The sequence below is a fragment of the Maylandia zebra genome, linkage group LG19 (assembly GCF_041146795.1).
Source record: "Maylandia zebra isolate NMK-2024a linkage group LG19, Mzebra_GT3a, whole genome shotgun sequence".
Classification (NCBI taxonomy): domain Eukaryota; kingdom Metazoa; phylum Chordata; class Actinopteri; order Cichliformes; family Cichlidae; genus Maylandia; species Maylandia zebra.
Genome location: NC_135185.1, coordinates 25,222,487 through 25,242,962, shown reverse-complemented (window position 1 = coordinate 25,242,962; position 20,476 = coordinate 25,222,487). Strand labels below are relative to the sequence as shown.

The 20,476-nt window shown below is 41.2% G+C and overlaps 1 protein-coding gene across 5 annotated transcripts in view; it reads right to left on the bottom strand.

Annotated features, from left to right (window-relative positions):
* qkia (QKI, KH domain containing, RNA binding a) overlaps nt 1-20,476 on the bottom strand; it is an 89,799-nt gene that overhangs the window by 31,207 nt on the left and 38,116 nt on the right. For all 5 annotated transcript variants that reach the window (XM_004540407.4, XM_076877543.1, XM_004540406.4 and 2 more), the window contains exons 3-4: nt 11,656-11,772; nt 3,142-3,285 (exon numbers count right to left, since the gene is read on the bottom strand). In XM_004540407.4, coding sequence (XP_004540464.1) covers nt 3,142-3,285; nt 11,656-11,772 — 261 coding nt within the window. The remainder of the gene's footprint in view (nt 1-3,141; nt 3,286-11,655; nt 11,773-20,476) is intronic.

The window sequence follows — 20,476 nt, the reverse complement described above, 5'->3', positions numbered from 1 at the left end:
TAAGGGAATTCAACCAATAAGGTTAAAAAAAAAAATCAATTAAGTGTGGTATCAGTGAAGTCATATCAGTTCCCTAAGGAGCTGTGAAACACTTCAGTATTCAAAACAGTCAGCGCCTAAACAAATGACAAGTAAGCCGAATACAGACAAGAAATACTCCGGCAAGATGGCACGAATTAAAGCGCCTTCCACACTGTCTCAAAAGGGCCTTATACCGCTTTGACAGACAGGTTAGAAACATCACAGAAGACAGGAGATGCATGATGCCGCTTCCTGTGGCAGACGTGAAGCTCTAAACTAGGGCTGCTCGATTATGGCAAAAATGATAATCACGATTATTTTCACTGAAATTGAGATCTCGATTATTTGACGATATTTATTTAACCCTTTAATACCTACCATAGAACCAAGTACGCCAGAGCTTATATTATTTTTTTTTACATGTTGTAGTGCCATTTGTGGGAGCATTTCAAGTTGCTATACAACTGTTATAACCCATATTTTAATAATATGTATGCATTAAGTCCATAGTAACTACATTAATTGCAAAAAAGTGCAATAAACTACAAAAAAAAATAATTGAAAATCGTTTTTGTTTTTTTGTTTTTTAGGTTTATCCCTCAAAACTTTAAATACAAAAAAGTTGCAAAAAATAGTTTACAACAACAGGAAATTTATTTTGAGTGTCTTCATAGTTTTATTTTGGAGATACACCAATTTTTATATACTGCAGGAAAAACGAAAAAAACAATCCTATGATGCAAATTTGCAAAGAAAACAGCAGGTGCATCAAAATAAACTATTTCCAGCAGTGCAATTCGAGTTCTAAGCATCCCAGAAACTATTCAGAAAAGTCAAACATGACCAGTATAGGCTTTTAAGGCCTACAAGTAAAAAACTACATTTTCCGCGAAAATGACGTCACTTCCGGTTTCGGGCAGGAAATGGCGGACATGCGATAGTTCGCGGTGACGTCTGTTTCACTGTGGGAAGTGTTACGAACAGCTGATTGGATCGGCAAAGCGTGTTTCTGGAATATTATGTTTTTGTTCCTGCAAGCGCTTTTTATGCAATTTTTGCAAAGCTTTATGTGGAAGGAAACCGTGACCTAGGACAAGCTGATGGCATCAGATGTAACACAACTCCTCTGGTTTCATATGCAAAACAAATTATTGCGCTAGCTTACGCGGTTCCGGTTCTACAGGGATTTAAAAATAGCTACACAAAACAGAGCGTGCTGCTCTGACCAGCTTTAAAGGGTTAACAATAACAACGTATTGAATAATGACTTTAAAAAATAATATAAAATAGTGTGCAACACCACTGAAGTTTTTTTTTTTACCTCTCTTTTCAACCAACAGCAGTCACTCTCCTCTCCAAATAACTTCTGCTTAGCTTTCCGAGCTTCCCTCGGGTCCTCTTAGTCAGCGGTCTCCAACCTTTTTTGCACCATCGACCGGTTTATGCCCGACAATATTTTCACAGACCGGCGTTTAAGGTGTCACGGATAAATGAGGGAGGGGCTAATAATCGGCTCAGTCATTTTTAATGATCGTTGAAAGCCCAGATCGTAATCATGATTAAAATTCGATTAATTGAGCAGCCCTACTCTAAACTGGTCTAAACGAAAAGATACCGTTCAGGGCCCTAGAATGATGCAATGACAAGGATTTGTTTTAACTCTTTACACTATAAAACAACATTTTACAGTCTCCCCCATTATGAGTTTTGACACCTCAGTATATATCAATAAAAATGTGGTTTGACGACCATTAGGATGGTTTCCAGGTCTTTTCAAGCATACAGTAGCTGCATAGGCAGAGACTACCCTCACTAACTTCTGATGCACACCCAGTCATTTTGTTCTATAAGCAGACCAGAAATATGAGAGAAAGCACTCAAGGAGCTTCAAGGGGTAAAGAGGTAAACCCCATTTGTTTTAACAATTACTTTCCTGATGTGGCAGACCCAATAAAATAACTAATAACCCTGAGCTGACACATGTAAACATTTGAATTAAAATATAGCAATTTATAGTCTATGCTTGTTTTTCCTAATACAACACCAGGATTCAGAGAGCCTTTCCCATGAGAATTTCTATATAAAGTTTCAAACATGTTGGTCTTAGAGCTAAATAGGTGACTTCAACTTAACTGTTGGGATTCAGGTTTCCATTTTATAAGTCTGAAGAGAAGTTTGTTCAGCTACTTTTTGACAGATTGATTAACATACAGCTCTTACTGGTGTGCATCTGAATATCCCTGTAATCTTATAACCCCTATATTGATGTGTTCAGATCAAATTTTTTCCCACTATTGAGCTCATTTCCACAAATGTTGACTTTCTTGGGGTATCGAAGGCATCATAACTCTGACACTCAAACATTACATGCTTGTAATTGTAATACAGTTACAACTGGGACAAACGCTGTCCTTGTTGCGTATGTCCCTCCCCGGGCGAAAGAATCTTAATGTGAAGCACACATGTAGGAATAATTATGCATTAGCACGATAGAATGCATGAAGGACAGCGGATTAACAAGGTTACAAATGCAAGTAACACTTTGTTTAACCTTGTAAGGCTGATATTGGTTGGCCCCATTTCCACAGACCTCCAACCCTGTGCATTGCCACCTGCTGGTAAACCTGTGCCTTCAGCTGCCCTGCCCACCTGGTCACCACAGCTAAAAGCAAAAATATGCATTGCATGCCAAAAGCACTACCAGCAGCTATCACCAGTGGCACCATGTAAGAGGAAGTCTTGGCAGAGGGGAAGCGGAGATGAAATGTGGCAGTCACAGGAGGTGTGTACAGCTAGCTATGTTTTTCCACTCCGCTGGAGGTACAGCCAACCTGTTCTCCTCAACTATATATGGAAGTAAACAGGATGCTAACAGCGGGATAGAGGTAGTATGCCATATGTAGGTCGGTAATCTTGTTGTTTTGACCAAAAGCTTCTCATAGGACCATAAATTTAGAGTCAATATAAGTCCTTCATCTTCTGGGAAACTCAAATGGAGAACATTAAATCTCTCATTAAACCTCAAGCTGCTACCATTGCATCCATCCATACATCCATCCGACCGGCAAGAGGCAGAGTACAAAATGTGTACGTATAAACTTGTGGACAGTATGTACTTACTGCAGGTACAAGGAGCTTCTTGACCTCCTCCACTGCTCTCCTCATCTTGATCTCTGCTCTAGCCTGTGTGTCTTCCACTGTGATGAGGACATGAAGGTCTTCATTTAGGTGTTCCCAGTTTGGCTTTCCTCTGTTCTGCTCCTCCTGGACAGAGAAATAGGAAGAGCGAGAGAGACGTTGAGTGAATGTGACAGTGTGGGTGTGTTAGAGTACCAGTGCAGTAACACGGCATATCAGAGAAAGTGGAGGCGAGAGGCAGGCATACACAGAGGACGACGGGGCCCTGTGAAGAGAGGCGGGATGACAGGGCCAGCCCTTTAGTCAGCTATTTAGCTTTAACTTTGAAAGGACACCCTTCTTTAATAGATCCCTCGCTTCGCAGAGACAAAGATGACAGCTAGCCCTGCAGCAATTAATATCAGTGAAAGATGGATGGATCAGAGAGAGATGGATGGGGATATTTTTATTTTATTTTATTTTTTAAACCGCAGCAACTTCACTTGTTGGAATAAAATTATAACATAGCTAGGGCTCAGAGTATGTGAAAGTACATGAGTGTGCATCTGCCTCTGACACATTTTGACATACACTGTAAGGGCAACAAAGGTTCGATGAAGGAGTCGTTTTCCTTCCTACAAAGGCAGCAGCACAGTACTCTCAGGGTCCCAAACTAGCAATAGCAGCATCTAAAAGGAAAAAATGGGTTGTATTCAAAACCACCATCACTGCTAGATAGCCTTTCAACACAGTTAAATAGGAAGCAGGCTCAAAATTGAAATTTGGCAGACTGAAGTTTAGAGAAGCTTTATGTTTTCAGTTGCCTCCATGAAAAGCCCAGTCATACCCAAGTCGTGTGAAAAAGGTAAAATGGGATATATGTACAGACAAAAAAAATCCTACATTTGCAGCAAAAAAATAAAAAATGGGATCAATTTTCAATTTAGCATAGCTACTTTCCTCCCTCTTCTTGTTGCCCGGCTGACAGTAAATCTAGCGAGCAGACACTGAGAGCGCTCTAAAACGCTTTTGAGGTTGGATCGCATGTCAGCGTACAACCATGAAAGCCAGTGGTTTGAAAGCAGACTACTTCCCCTTGAGGTGAGGAGTTGAGGTCTAGGTTGTCTGTAAAAGATACAACCTCAGATTTTGATGTGTGACACCACATTATAGCATCAAAAAGGGGAAAAAGGGATAATAATGCTCAAATGTTTCAGTTCGTGAAGACAAAACGTGTAAAGTGAAAATGAATCTGACTGCATTGTAAAATCAGAAATGTTTTTCCAAAGGAGGTCAGAGTCTTGAGGAGTCAGCTGCATACTCTCCTGCTGTTGTTCATAAATACTGTATCGTTTACTCCCGCCCATACAAACCACCTCAACTCCAGATCACGGCTCATTTCTGAGTAGTAGGCGAACTGCTGCAAGGATGTCTAATTACAAACAATGCATTGCAGTGCTCTGCATGGGGTCCACCTGACATGATTTCAATATACTCAACGAGCACCTCAAAGTGAGGTGGAGCACGCACGCACGCACAGTACTAAGAGCTTGAGCTGAGTGCCACCCACCTGCTTTCTACTCCACAGAGAGCTGTTGCCATGGCACTGCTCTTTACAACACACACACACACACACACACACACACACACACACACACACACACACACACACGAAAGTTCAATATTCCACTCTCGTTTTCCCCTTTTCCACACATGGGTGTGGGTGGGAGGGTTGTTGGGGGGCTAGTTTTCAGCAGTCAGGCCATTATTTCACCATGGCTGTTTGCTTATGGCCTATTAGGGGACATGGGGACTGGAACGTGACTCAGCACTTTCTGGAGGGGACAAGACAGAAAGGCCACAAGGGCTGCCACTGTATGCAGGACACAGTATGAAAACACATGGCTGACACGTAAAAGTATTTACACTGACAGACTCCTGCTCAAGTTGGAACCAAAAAAAGATTAGTCGGTCACATGCTCGTGCACATATGTGTGCAAAGTGTGACCACCAAAGCTCGGACAGATTCAGATTTGGTAAGGATTTTATCCAAATATATCGGGGGGTGGGGGCGATGCGTACACCCACACATCTCACACCAGCATGACTGCCTGAGAACAAGGTCACTGTGTGCCTCTGAGAGAATGTGACAGCATGACAAACAGGAGGAAGGCTGGAGGGGGAGGTAAGAGGAGACCTACCAGGAATATTGGGAAGGCCTTTGAAGACAATGTCCATGCTGGCCAACATCAAATGCCACTGCAATAACCACGTACCGGAGGGCAATGGATTTTGGCAAAGCACGTAGCATGAAAAAAATAGCATGGGGATTGCATCTATAAACACCATCTAAGAACAGGATCAAGGGGAAAGGCTGCTAGTCAGCTATGTTGCCCGACTTCCAACGTCTGTGCAGCACCTGTTAGCCCGTTGCATTTCACACCTCTCAGAAAACTTAAGGCCTCAATTCTCACCACATGTTAAAAGGTTACAAAAATATAGCACTGATATTTTTGACGATCCCTTTTTTGGTTGTCCTAAAAATCGTGATTCAACGTAGGCTTTTTAAACTTATTTCATGATCTGAGTAGTTATTCTTTACAGTCAGGTACACTCAAAAGGATCTTTGGCCATGCGGCGCCACAATTTTATTGTTATTTTGTTGGTATTTGACAGTCTAGCTACTGTTTCAACTCTGCCTTTGCTACTCTGAACGGCCCATTTGCTTTTGATCCTAAAGGATTTCCCAACTAAGGTCAGAACAACTGAGGCTGAATGCAAGCAGGCCAAACAGGTGCAGCAGAGAGCTGCAAGGACATGGAAGGACAAGAGAAGATAAGCAACGCTGGAGAAGAACAGTAAGCACTGAGGGGAAAAGATATAACTACATATTAAATGAAAATGAGCCAGATTACAGAATAAACACAGAAAACCAACATATCCACCCCCAAAATGTAGATGACAGTGGTTAAAAAACTCAACTTATCAATAAACAAGATCAAAAATGACAGATTGAACATGACATTACTAAACAGGTCACCTTTAAATCTTTGTGGCTAAAGGACATAGCCACCTATCACAGAGGAAACAAAGACATGAATTACTGGGTAATACGGCAAGTGTAGCTGCACCCTCTGCTCAATGCCAATCACATTAAGGGTGCTCAAAACAGACCAAAAACAGCCTGCAACACAACTCCGTTACAAATAAGGCTTTTCAGATTGCAGGGAGTACAAATCATTCTCTCAGCCATCAATACCATATGGATGTTGATTTCATTTTAAAGTCAAAGTGACTTTGTGCGACACTTTGTGTCCATTAGGTATTCGGCTTCAGTCAGTGTATTGCAAACCAGGCCTCAAGTGACCCCACAGGCTCTAAGCAATGGGACATATTGTTTTTAGGGTGTATTTTATCCATTAGCTACAACAACTAAACTAATGTTACTAAACTATTGTTAACAGTTGGTCATTACAGTGATTAAGTATAAATTCAAAAACATAAAAACAGCTTGAAAGAGTTAGAGCTATAAATATAAAATGAGAGAAAAGAACCAGGCAGATATTTTGACTCGACATTGTTTCCCTTAAGTTGTTCAGCTTAAGGTAAACATTGCTAATAACCAGCCATTAATATTAACTAATTAAGGTAGACTAAATTATTCACTGCTTTCTCTCTCCATGCACCAGCATCTGTGCACTGAAAGCATGAAGCCGTAATACCTGCATGTATACTCTGCTATTCTCACAGTGTGCCCTTTTGCGGTTGGATGGTGCCAAGTTAACCAAGGCGCAGCCCCGATGTCTACCAGCTTTTCTGGTGTGTAATCAGCCTGGCAGCCTGTGCTTCTTCCACAATCAAATATTAATGTTCACAAATTAAATTGGATTTTATATATAATTTAGAAATGTACAACACTAAATATCCGCCTTAGTCCTTTTCTATGACAGTCACCTTTTAACCCCCTAAAGCTATTTGCAGAGGAAAAACTCCAAGGCAACTAAAGTAACACCTGGACTCTGAAGACTTAAGTACAAAGAAGCTATTGTGGCTCTATCGAAGTGCATCCAAAGATGAGGAGCTAAAAAAATAAATTAAAATGTAAACAAAACAAGTAGGTCTGCTGCAGAGCCAGCAGGCTAATGGAATTCAGTGTATTGACTGCCAATGTCACATATTAACTCTTAAGCAATAAATGCAGGAGCTGTAGTGTGACTCTGTCTATGGGCTGGCACAAGCTGATGGCTCAAATTGGAGTCCGATTCTATTCCATCAGTGACCATGCTGATAGCACAGTTTTAGCCATTATGTTTTGGGACAATCAGCAAAAAATACAAATCAAAGCAAATTCACTTGATAGAGAACATTTTTCAAGTGCAAGTCTGAAAGGACATTTAGTGCGACTCTAAATAAAACAGCCATCTAAGTAATTTCACCATGTAGCAGCCAAAATAGAATTAGGGAATTGGTTTTGCAAAAGGGAAGGGAAATCCCTTTTCTGCCTGTGCAGCGGTCGATACAGCGTACCTGTAATTTAATTGCAGTTGTTCTTGCTGCTGTTTTGCATTAAGCGCGACTGCGGGAGTGGAAAACAGAGACCAAAGCTGCCACGTCAGGTGAAAATCTGATTGGAATATGGCTGCAAAGAGAGTCCTTTTTAGCTGTCAGAAAAATAATTACTCAAATGTGTCAGAAAATCTTTCATCTTTCCAACCATACTTCTCTATTAAGAGATGTTGCAAAAATCTACGTGTACCAGTCACTCTTATAGAGACCTCACAAGTTATTTTCATGTGTTAGACTCCCCTGTCTCAGCCTAAGCTGGATTTCAGATGCCTGCACATACACACAGACATTTGTAGTAAGCTCACTATTTTCATATTCTGTATTTGCCTACCATGCCAAACCATAAATGATAAAAATACTTCTGCTGGGCTCTGTCCATTATAGCTGCCCAACATCATTTTAGCGTCAACACTACGGTGTGCAGGCCTGCAATCGTTACATCACAGGCCGTGCTGCAACTCATTTGACAAAGAGTGTGTCATTACAGAAATATCTTGCCTCAGTCCTGAGGAAATGTCGATGGTGACTCGGTCAGAGGCACAAAACAGATTTTTCTCTAATGTTTTTTTTTTCTTATGTTAAAAAAATTAACATTTAAGAAAGAACGCTTTGCACTCGATTATTACTTAGGGGCAAGAAATGCAGCTGTTCTAGGGAAAATTCATGAAAATCACTTTATTTTTCCATCTTGTCCAACATGTTTCAATTTCTACTTCAGATATTCTATTCTAAATAACCCAATGCTGCACCATTAGACAAAAGACATTTGTTAACTATGCTTAAATACTGTGCTTGGAAACAATTAAATGACTACAGTTTTTAATTTGCACACAAAATACTACAGCAAACAAAAGAAGACTGCAATGCAACGTAAATTTGTGTCAGGCAGCCTAAAACAAAACATGATATGTGTTGGTACATAAACATACAACAAATAATTATAATCTGGTGTGATTAGATGTTCAGGATTACAAAAATCTCCATCACTCGTCATCCATCAGTCTACCCTATTGTTCTCTTCACCTGCTTCTTTCCCTCTTATTTTATTTTCTGCTTTTCTTCTCTCACTATTGTTCTTTACTTCTCTTTCCCATTCCATAGCTCCAGTGAACTGACTCCCTGTCAGGCAGTGCGACCCAAGAGGGAGTAACCAGCTGAATTATTGAGAGCATAAAAATGCTGCTGCTAATGGATCCTGAATAAACACACTGGCTAAGCTGCTGCCGTGGCATCCTCTTCTGCCACGGGGCATCAAGCTGAAAATACTGAGGTTGAGAATGCAGTGACTGGGAGCTCCTCACGCAGCTTTATTTGCAGCTGAGCCACAGCCATGAGACGCTTCAAAGCTTTTGGGGTCCTGTAAACAAATCTCATAGTATCTATTATGATTTATGGATCCAAAAACAGTCACATTATTAGGCGTTTTCCTCATTACGCACTGTAACGCAACATTAATGGGGGGAAAAAAACAACATTAGTGGAGTGTTGAGTGATTAATGTAATTAAATCTTCAGTTATAATTTTGTTTAAAGAAAGATAATCGAAATAGGGAATTATTGTGCTGCAATCAATTTTGTAATGGTGTTCTGGTTTTGTCTCTTTTTATGAGTCCAGCAAATGCCTTTTCCCCAACAAAGGTGAAACTATACCAGCAAACTCCTGAAGTGGAGACTAGTGAGCTCAACTTCCATCAAAACAATCCTGTAACCCTACCACCTAATTTCTTTTCCATTCACTTATTTGTTGTTCAGTTTAATTAAATTTAATTTAAATTTAAACATTTTTAAATTCCACAAATGTACAATGTTTTTAGTCTCGATAAGTAATCCTCTCAAATAATGATTTTTTTTGTAGCCCTACATGGGTGTACGTTAAAATCATAGCACAATACTAGGGGGGAAAAAGAGAGAAATGAAATTAAAAAAAAAAAAAAAAAAAATAACTATAATGGATTTGGAGGAGGAAACAAAACCTTTTCCTCATTTACTTAGATTTTCTATGTATACACAGTATTCAGGACCATTTATGAAGCATTTTGAACATGAGATCATTTAATTTCTAAATATCAAGTGGAGAAATGATCCTGCTTGCTTATGTGTGTAATATTTGCCTTGACAGGTCCCATCACAGCATCACACACACACAAAACAAACTGGCACACGTCATTAACTTTTAACACAGTAAGAAATAAGGGAGGCAATCATGGATTCACGTAATGAGCTAAAACAAAAGGATGTGTGGGTTGGTACATGTGTGAGCATGCTTGGTCCCATTAAACAACTTCGGGATCTAATTCCAAAGAAGACGCCGCAGCTGAGCATCTCCATCTTGTTCTGTGATAATGAACTTACTCAAATGGAAATGAGAAGGAAAGATAGAAATTAAAATACGAATGAAAGAAGCCATAAAAAAAAGAGGGAAAAAAAAGAAAGTGGAGCAAAAACACTGGGCCTGCAGCAAACTGGATCCTCTAACATATGACTCAGCTGGAATCTGTATGATCTATTGGACTATTCTGTAACTGTTGGACTTTTTTTTTTTTTTTTTATGTAGGAGAAAGGTAAGTATTTGGACATGGACAAAAGACATTTCTGCAACTGTTAAATTACAGCTGCTTTCATCACACTGTGTCAATGCACTGGTCACTTTTTTAAGTACACCTGTATAACTGCTTGTTAAGCCAAATATCTAACCAGCCAATCGCATGGCAGCAGCTCAAAATATTTAGTTGGGTCAAGACAACATGGTGAAGTTCAAACTGAGCACCAGAATGGGGAAGAAAGGTGATTTAAGTGACTTTGAAAATGGAATGTTTGTTGTTGTCAAGACAGGCTGGTGTGAGTATTTCAGAAACTGTTGATCTACTGTTGATCTGTGGAATTTCCCCACATAGCAATCTCTAGTGTTTACAGAAATTGGTCAGAAAAAGACAAAATACAAAGTGAGAGGCAGTTCTCTGGGTAAAAGTGCCTTGTTACTGAAGCAAAAGCGGGCTTGATCTGGTACTAGCAAGGTGTACCTAAAGAGTCACCGATATGATGATGAGCAATTGGGAGCACAAAGAAAAGGAAAATTTAAAAATGAGATATAAATAATGAGTTAATTAAATACAGTCAAAAGCAGCCTTTATAGGAGGCTTTGAGGCAGATGGGCAAAATTTGCAGTGAAACAACACATCTTAAAACTGTCAATTTGTCCTTATATTAACTTCCACACAATTTCCTCAGGGATTAATAAAGTATTCTTATTTTAAGGGCATCACTAAACCTGATCTGACAGACTCGAAATCTTACTTCAGGGTGCATTTTTGTTGCTGTTGTCTTGTTGTCAGCCATACTTTGGGATTGTGTTATGATAGGAATTTCAGCAAACTTGGCGTCTGACTTTGACCGCGTCTGAGATTTTTAGGACACACACCTATGGTATATCAATTTGAAAATCCTACGTCGTCTCATTGGAGTAATCGTGTCCATGTCACTCGCGCAGAGAGACAACATCAATACTCCAGGTCTTTTATGACTGTGGGCTCAAAATGTTTCACATCATTTCATTTTATTTACCTAAAGAGCACAGTTTGTAAATAAAATAATGCAAAAGGTGGCATTGTTTTGCATAACTTCAGTCCTTTGTGGATATGTAGAGACCTTATATGTCTCCAAAGTCAGCTCGGTATATCCAGAAATAGTGGCTGCCCCTGGCCTTGGCCGACTGGTTTACTACTGGCTTCAATACTTTCCACTGCGCAGCGTTTTGCAAACAGCACTATCAGATATCAGGATGCAGCCACTGGGCATTAGCTAAGCATGTGTCTGCTTCATGTTTCTTCAAGACCAGAGGGAAGCTTTTTGTGTGACCACTGGCCCAGAAACTTTCGCAATATTGTGTGAAAATTAAAAAAAATATGAGTTTTCCTCTTGTATATACCAGGCACACTGCCACTGATGATCTTACCTTCTTTTTGTCTCTCATGGAGCTTTTTCCTCGCACCATGATTTTGCATCCTGTTTCTGCTTCCAACTGTTTGGCTGTGAGTCCCCGCGGGCCAAGGATTCTCCCCACAAAGTTATACTGCAGAAAGAGAGAGAGGAAAAAAAAAATAAATAAAATAAAAAAGAGAGAGAAAATCTTGTGAGTCTATATACAGACACATAAAAGACAGAAAAAATTACATTTTATTTACCTCAGAGAAACCCTTCATAAGCAATAAGCAGTTTCCATGAGCTTTCAAAAAGCATGACCTCAGCTTTGTTGGATATCACGCCTCTGCTACAAAGACTACACGCACAGCCAAAACTACCCTCTTTCAGCCTTTCAGGAGCCATTTTCACACCTGCACTACAGACCTGAACTTTTCTCGACAACAACACTGGAGGATTTGTGTCTGAGAACACAAAAGTCCATATCAGTCTGACAGGATATTAAACTGACCCCACCCTGCCAGTTCCCTATGCAGTGTAATGTCCACTTCACTTAAGCAAGTACGCGTGCAGGTGCCGTCCATCATGTGTTTTCTGTGATCTACCAGGCCATGCTTAACCCAAAATAGATTTTTTTCCCTTGTCTGACACAAACAATCTGCTGTCTACTAAATGTAGGAAAGGAAAAGTTGGTAACCAGCAGATACAGTTCCTCTTTTTTTTTCAGTTTTTTCCCACCTATTTGACTGGAAACTGTGCTAAAATAGCTGCACTGGTTGTATTTTTTGTCCCTTCACCACAATGAGAGCACGATCAAAGACGACAGTGAGGTTGGCTTGCCCCAATAGATGTCAAAATGATCTCAAACAAAAAATAGAATATTAACTACACAGGGTGTAGTCTGGGTGGGCATGGTGGAAAAAGAACAAGGGAAATTGAGGTGGAAAGTGTGCTAGGGGTTGTGAAGATGGCAGTGTGTTTTGACACAATTTTATTATCATGGCCCCCCTTTCACTGGTGAGTGGCTGTGGAGCTTTGTACCACAAGGAAACAAATTTGCCAACATAATCCTCTTGACATGAAACTGGTTTCCAACAGGATAAAGAGAAAACATGTTGGAATAATCCAAATCAATTTTCAGCCAGAACGAAAACAGAGGGTAAGGAGGAGCACAGTGATGTATAAAAAGGTAAACAAACCACCCAGGTTTCAATAACGTATGCTGGTGGAGAGCATGACGGGTAAGAGATGCCCCCTCCCCCCTTCTTTTTCTACCTGAAAATGCTCACTGCCATAGCGGAAAGCTTTCCTTGACAATCAGAAGCACAACTATTCGTCTCTTGGGCTGTCGCAATGAGCTGTGACACCACAGCATTAAATTCTTAAAACGCAGTCACATCTGCTTACGCACGCCACCGCACCAGTGCCTCTGCAAAATCCAAAAGGCTATCAGAGGAGTCACATTTAATTACAGAGGGATTACAAATTTAATGTGATGTTGCCAGTATTTCCCCTAAACAACATAAATGCTACTGAGGACAATCGAAAACTCCGGGCCTTTTGTTTTTCTAGTCCCTGTCGGTGGGTTTTGCCTGCATCCCTGGCCTGTCTCTAACAGGAAAGACACACCCTGTGACTGGAGTCTCCCACAGACGATCATGGCGTGCTGCTACACAGGCTGCAAGCGTGCTTTTCTCTGTCACAAGGCAACTGTCCGTTTGGTTAACTCGAATGCAGGAAACTGGCACAGGGGCTACATTTGTGTGTGTGCCAGCTGAAGGATGTAAGGACACCTGTCCTCGGAGGTCAGCCACCAACGAGGTATGGTGGCCTGCTTCTGACTTGTACATAAACACACAGATGCATGCACAGCCTCGGGAAGCACAGAAGAGAGAGCTGTCTGTCTGCATCACAGCTCCCGCTGCAGACGAGGGTGAACCCTGAGTACTGTGGTACTCCTACACATACCACACAAACACACAGTTTCTAACCCACTAAACTCAAGCTACAGTGATGTGTGTTACACTCTGCTAACAACAGTGGTGACATATTTGAAAAATGCTTGCTATCAAATTAGCAAATACAAGGTTAAAGAGAAAGAAAAAAATCTAAATGTATATGTAGATTTCTGTGCAGATATGACATGTGACAGCTCCAATTGGCCTTAAAACCTACAATATAACCCATCAGTCCCAAAACTGACAGATTTATTCACCGTGAATATATTAAATACATATATATTACACACCAAGCTTAAATCATCGGATTATAGAAGGGGGTAGGAGAATATCTGATTAAAACTCTGAGGTGGCAACTAGTCGAACCACTCACCTTTTTACAGCAGAGGTGTACAATGTGAACATGATTATGCTGTGTTTGTCAGAGAGCAGTGACACGAAGGAGGAAAGCAGGAAGAAATAAAGAAAGGAAAAAGTTATGATGCCACATCTTGTTTTACCACTACTTGGGAAATGATTATGAGTAAGAAAGGCCAGCACTGGCACATTCTCGTATTTTTCACACTGTGCAGGTAGACAAGCTAACTACTCAACTCCATCTGACGGGTCCTTGCAGATAAAAGAAGTGTGCGGATTGTTATGGCCCCAGGCCCTCTTGCGGTGGTGCTGTCTCTATTGAGTTGCAGGGGTTCCTGTGTACAGCTGAGTAAGACTGGTGGAAAAGCAGAAAACCCAGCGAGCACTCTGCACAGCTATTTAAACGCCACGTGCCTCATCTGGCTTTGTCTCACATGTCCATATATTGTTTGCACACTTCACGTTTCTTCCTGTAAGTTTCAAAAATACATATATATGTTAAGCTGGCAGTACACCTCAGTTTTTTGCTGTGACGTGACTACGCGAGCATTTCAACAAAGCAGCCACCTATCATATTTAAACTTTGCAATTTGAAATGTAACACTGCTGTAAAGAGTGAAGCCACATTTACTCAGTAACAGAATAAAGCTCAGCATTTTAATTGTAGTGGATGGCTCGCTTTGCTCCCTGGTCTGCAGTGAGGGTTTGACACTCTTTTCATGTATGTTGATATGCTTTTACAAAAAAGCGACCTCCATTTTCAGCCACTGGAATGTAGAGACAATGAACAGCCAAGCGGGTGAGTTATCAGAAGGGTACAGGGCCCTCGACTCTGCCAGGAACTACACTCAGTACAGCCAGACAGGGGAGAAGGACGGATACTGTGCCCTGACTGCCAAATGCACTATCCAGTCTTCACCCGGGCCTGCTAAACTATCAAGCTAGCTTTCATTTTCTGTCTTCCTGCTGTTAAATCAACTCCGTGCTTCTGCAGACTTAAAAAACATCTGGGAGCCATCATTTTTCTCGTCTGGACTTCCAGAGCTTTATTATTGATTATCGTCAACAGATCTATGATTTTCCTCACTAAAAAGAAAAAGGAGGGGGGTTGGGCTCGATTATTTACAGTAGTAGAAAATTGCAATGGAAGTCTTCTCTTCAGTTCTTGAGTTCAGTGTCACGTTATCTGAGTTTTCTCAAAGTTTCACCCCCCCCCACAAAAAACAAACAAACAAACAACAAAATACAAATACAAACAGTATTCACACATAGCTCATGTGTAAACACAAAGACATACAGATGCGCACACATTCATACTCACAAAGCCCCCTCCAGGACAAAGGCTTACACTGACATTAAAGGGCCTTTGTTTAGTCCCAGTTATCGCTACTCCACAGGCGGGTTATGCTGTGTGCATCTACGTCTCTGTCACTGTGTGTTTGTGAGCGTGTGTGACACAATGTATGGGGTGAACTCTTACAGACACCCTCGGCATACAGAGCTGCACGGGTTTGTGTGCACGGGCATTCTGGTTTTGTGTGAACTACTGAGAAAAAACAGCAGTTCCACCAACAATGCTCACAGAAGCAGAACAATTGTGCCTTTGACGGCGTTTGTTTGTGGTGGTGGGGAGACAGGAAATGAGATCATGCTGAGGGTTCTGACTGTGTGCGTGGAAGGCTTATCGAAGAGCCGGGCAAGGCCAGGAGCAGAATACCAATCACTTATTAACCAGCCTTCCTGGGCTTATGGAAATGAGGAATAGTTCATTCAGTGCAATGCATCATGGAAAGGAGGAACCTGGTTACACCAGGCACCATCATCTCTCCCCATCTTTTCACTTACTTTACTCTAAACCTCCCTCAAAGTCTGAAAGCATTATTGCGAAACAATGATATCCAGTTTATGGAGGCTTTACAGAAGTTACCAGCCCACTTAGTTGGTAAAATACATCCCTTTTGTTTCCATATCCTCCCTTCTGTATCCATTCATAGCTTCTGGAAACTCTGCGGGCTTCCTTTTCCTCTTTGTCAGGACCTTGGCGTTTCCTTTGCTTATCTGTGACCCCCACCCCTGTAGTGGACAGGTCTTTCATTTAATCACAGACAAGCTCCCTGCTTTTAGTCACTCATTTATCTTTGGGCTCTAGTGTTGCATCACTGAAATAATCCATCATATTTACCTTCACACTACTGCTTGATCCCTACCCCTGCCAAAAAACAGTATAGAAGGAATATGAAATGGAGCAGACGGGTGTATAAACTATTGAAACCTGCATACCTGATGTTTGGGAGGGACAGAGGACAAGGCCATAGGCTGATGAAGGAGTGAAAATTAGACTTAGATTCCAGTGGTGACATTTACGCCTCAAAGCCCTACAGACTTCAAAGCTCTCTATTCAGCACACCCAGCATTTAGTGCCTAATCCATAGCTCCTTTGATAATTCTGTTTGGGTTTATTTCGGGGTTGCAGGCAGGGTGGAAATACAGACGAGTGAGGACGGAGAGATGGAAAGCATAAAGATTGATATTGGCTCAAAGTTTGGAAGATGTGAGTAAAGAAAGCAGCGAGCAAAGTTTGTAACCCTTTAGATAAACAAGAAGCTGGGATAAAAAATAAACAAGTAGAAACATGCTCAGTTACATTCAGCCTCACCCCTATGGTTAAACGTTACATAATCACAATGAATCAATAGAAGACCGAGAAAGATGTGGATTACTGTTATTCGTGTGATGCTAGCTTTCTCAGGAAAACTTGATGCCGGTTAGTTACATCTCACCAATATCCATTCAGTTTAACAGAATTATGCAAATTCAGGTAAAGCTGTGAAATCACACTTGCATCAGCTGATTAGCCATCAGCTTCTTTACTCACTTGTACTGATTCATAATATGACAGCCAACCATGTAACTGATAACAGCTAGTCATACACATTCATAGCCTGATCTGCTTCTAGCAACACCCTGTGATGCAACAACTTCCTGTTAAGTTTTCGGTAATGTTGATGTTGATATCCAGCATTTATCCTGGCGTATTAGATCTCCCAGCAGTGTCTCTCATTATGAGCTATTTCCAATAAATTGTTGATTCCTTCAGGAGATTGTCTTTCAAAAAAATAAAAAATAAAACAAATAATGTTGGTACTGACACAGAAATCAAATTAGTATAGTTGATATTTACATCCAAGATTTTTGTTCAGCAGTAAAATCCTGGTACTTACACAGCACTCTTCAAGCATTAAAAGTGATTTTCTCCCACACATTGATACAGTGCTTTTTTCAGTGCCTTCAAGTGCTTTCCAGTTATCGCACACATGCAAATTGATGGACCCATCAGGGGTGACTTGGACACTCTGGGATCAAACCACTGACCTTACGACTGTTAGACGAAACGCTCTATTACCTGAGCCAGAGTCCAAACAGGACAGGTCTTGCCAGCTATCTCTGTTTTTTTGTTTTTTTTTTAAGTCAAAGGCATGGATATTAGTATTTGCTCAAAAATCCTGTATCAGTGTGATCTAGTATATGTATGCAGGTAGTGTAGCACTATTGATACAAGCTGACACGACAGTGCAGTGCAGTCTTTGATTCCGGTGTGGTCGACCTGCTTCATTTTGTCCTTGATTCTCACTTTTCACCCTCCGTATCTGTCAGCTTAATGATGCACAGACGGACGGGCCAAAGCAGCACGTGGCACCATCCACTCAAAGTATGCAAGCACACGCTGCTGCTACACAAGCTGGCATTAGTGCGGTAACGGAAGCACGTCTAATAGCTTATACTTTTGCTCTTCGTCATTTTAACTGACAACAACAAATAGAGTTCTCGCTGCTTAAATTATTATTGTAATTATTGGCTAGCTATAGTTATCAAAATCCTCCTCTCTGCCGCTCTACCAGTGTGTCGAGGTGAGGTGCGGGGCGGTACATTTCCAGGACTCGTAATGACTTAAGGGGGTCAGAAGGATATCAGGAGCTGGCATGATAAGTGATGACACCCTCATGGGAGCAAGCTTAATGACTTTCCCTGTGCAGGGACCTGGCTGGTTTGGCCGGGCAATTTTTCCGCAGTGAAAGAGAGAGGGCCAGGACATTCTGTCTGCTCAAACCACCAGAGCCTCTTTCTTTGCTGTTCGCAAATCTGGGTGCCTTGCAGTGAAGCACCATGATCCAACAGAACACATGAACACACACACAAACACACTCAGAATTCAAATAGTTAATGGACTTTTTCTCCCTCTCTCTCCCTTTTTTTTTTTAAAACCAACTCATCAATGTATAGAAAATATAGTATCTTTCTATTGTCTTTTTTTTCTTATTTGCAACAAGATTTACAGTTAAAAACCTCATTTGAAGCTTAAATTCTTTGGAACAATGAAAGGCTGGTGATCCCCCCGGTGCTTTCTCCAAATATAAGGAGAGAAAATATTTGCTTCTATTAAGGAGACGAGTTATTTGCAGTTTACAGATCGACTAATTTGCTTTTAGAAACTTTAAAAAATAAGAAAAAATAGAAACTCGCATGGACTTCAAACATCTGCTCCTGTGAGGTTCTTTGGTTTGGAGACAGCTGGTGTGGTGAGAGAGCGGAAATGGGACAGGAGCTTAAAAGGATTTCATTACTGAGGTAAACAACCTTAAGTGCCATGACAACACCCAGAACACTAGACAAACAGAAAAGACCAACAGCAGAGACTTAGCTAGGGTGTCCCTAGCTAGGTTTTTTCCCCTTTTTTTTTAAATAAACAATTTTGGCTATACAAGTGATCATTTTCGTCTTGTGGATGCCCCCGAGCTTGTGACAAGTTCAGACGGTCCTGTTTACCACTTGCTTTACAGCTTACATCCAACTGAGGGTCTCATTTCACAGAGTCAGCACAGCAGAGGTGTCTCCCCCCACCTCTCGCGTGTGTTTTCAGTCCTAAGCATTTCTCAACACCAGGTGACCTGCCCACAACCCACCTGGGCATTTAAGAGTTGGCACATACAAATACACTGGGAATAAAGTGGAGACAGACACCATCTTAAAAAGATATGTCACACATCCTATCAGACGCCTCAAGGTCAACGGAAATGACATGCTGAGCTGTCAGTCAGCTGCCTATCAATGTGTATGCGAGCGTGTGCTTGGAAGAGAAGCGGAGCCACAGATAGCATTTAATTGAAGGTTGAAGTTATCAGATAGCCTGCGACTCAGCTGTCAGTCAAGATGCAGTCACCACAGTGACGCTTCGCAGTGTTCTGCACCGCTGACGACATCGGGAAATGGCTGACTTTGAAGAATGGCGAGGGGGTGGGGGAGACAGACGCGCAGGCAGACTGAGTGATGGAGGCGCACGCATACACAAACACATTTACAGACAGATGTGGGGCACACAGGCGAGAAGAGGGACACACTTAAGGGAATTAGAGTAGGAGTGTGCTGGCGAGGCAAGTTATTTTGGTAGAATTGACATGCCGCACTGCATCCAGGCACCAGGACAATCTAATTATCTACTGGTGAAACCTGAGCAGGGTAAACATAGGTGATCTGACAGAGAAAGCGTAAGAGAGCGCGTAACCTCAGCCTAAGGATATAGTATGAATAAAGGGAGTTTTTAAATGGAAGTGAAAACTGAGAGGAGAAAAAGTAGATGCCAAGAGTTCCACAGATGGGGAAACGGCATGAATGATGACAAATGTTCCACGGCAGGTGAGTAGATGCCAACAACACAAAACAGGAGACTTGGAACATCATTCTCCGTTTTCTTGGGAGAGCCTAGACTTGTATCAGCAAGCCACACATACATGGATTTTCAGTGGGAGGACTCTGGGAAATCAGACAGAAATGTAAAAAGGATGGTGAAATTCCCCAGTCTAATAATCTTTCATTACACTTTCCTATCCGTTAGAAGTGGGCAGATGGGGATAAAAGGGACATTTTTCCCTTTGCTTCTTTTCTATCCTCTCGTGCTTCCTCCCCCTTTTTCTTAAAAGACTAAAGGCTTCTTCTTTTTATCATCTTTAAAAGCACAAACTGTAGAACCGCTGTCTCTCCGTGTTAAGACAACCATTTTAACTGTTTTATTGGGAAATCAGTTTAACGCGCAGCAACACTTTATCTCCTATTGTCTGCTGCTCAAATAGTCAATGCCAGATTTCATTTCCTCTCTGTCCACTAACTTAAAAATCCTAAACAGCAGCGAGAGCAGCAGCACAATCAAACGGATGACTACTCTTCAACTTCAACTGGTAGCCTTAAAAAAAATTACATATCTGGCACAAGATTACTGTTGGCACCTACACAAATATGATTTGGCAATCATGCTGAGGAAGTTTTGCACGTGTTCCAAACAGGAGAGCTAAAATAAATAAATAAATAAATAAATAAAATAACAATCATTTAATCTGGACTTGCTGCTGATTTCTCCCAACTGCAGTCATCACATCTAAATTTAACAGTAAGTCTGCCATTGTCCTCTTTCCCTGCTGACAGACTGAATGGCCATGCTTGAATGTGTTCACCAAATGAAAGCAGAAAACAAATAATTTGAAAAATGTC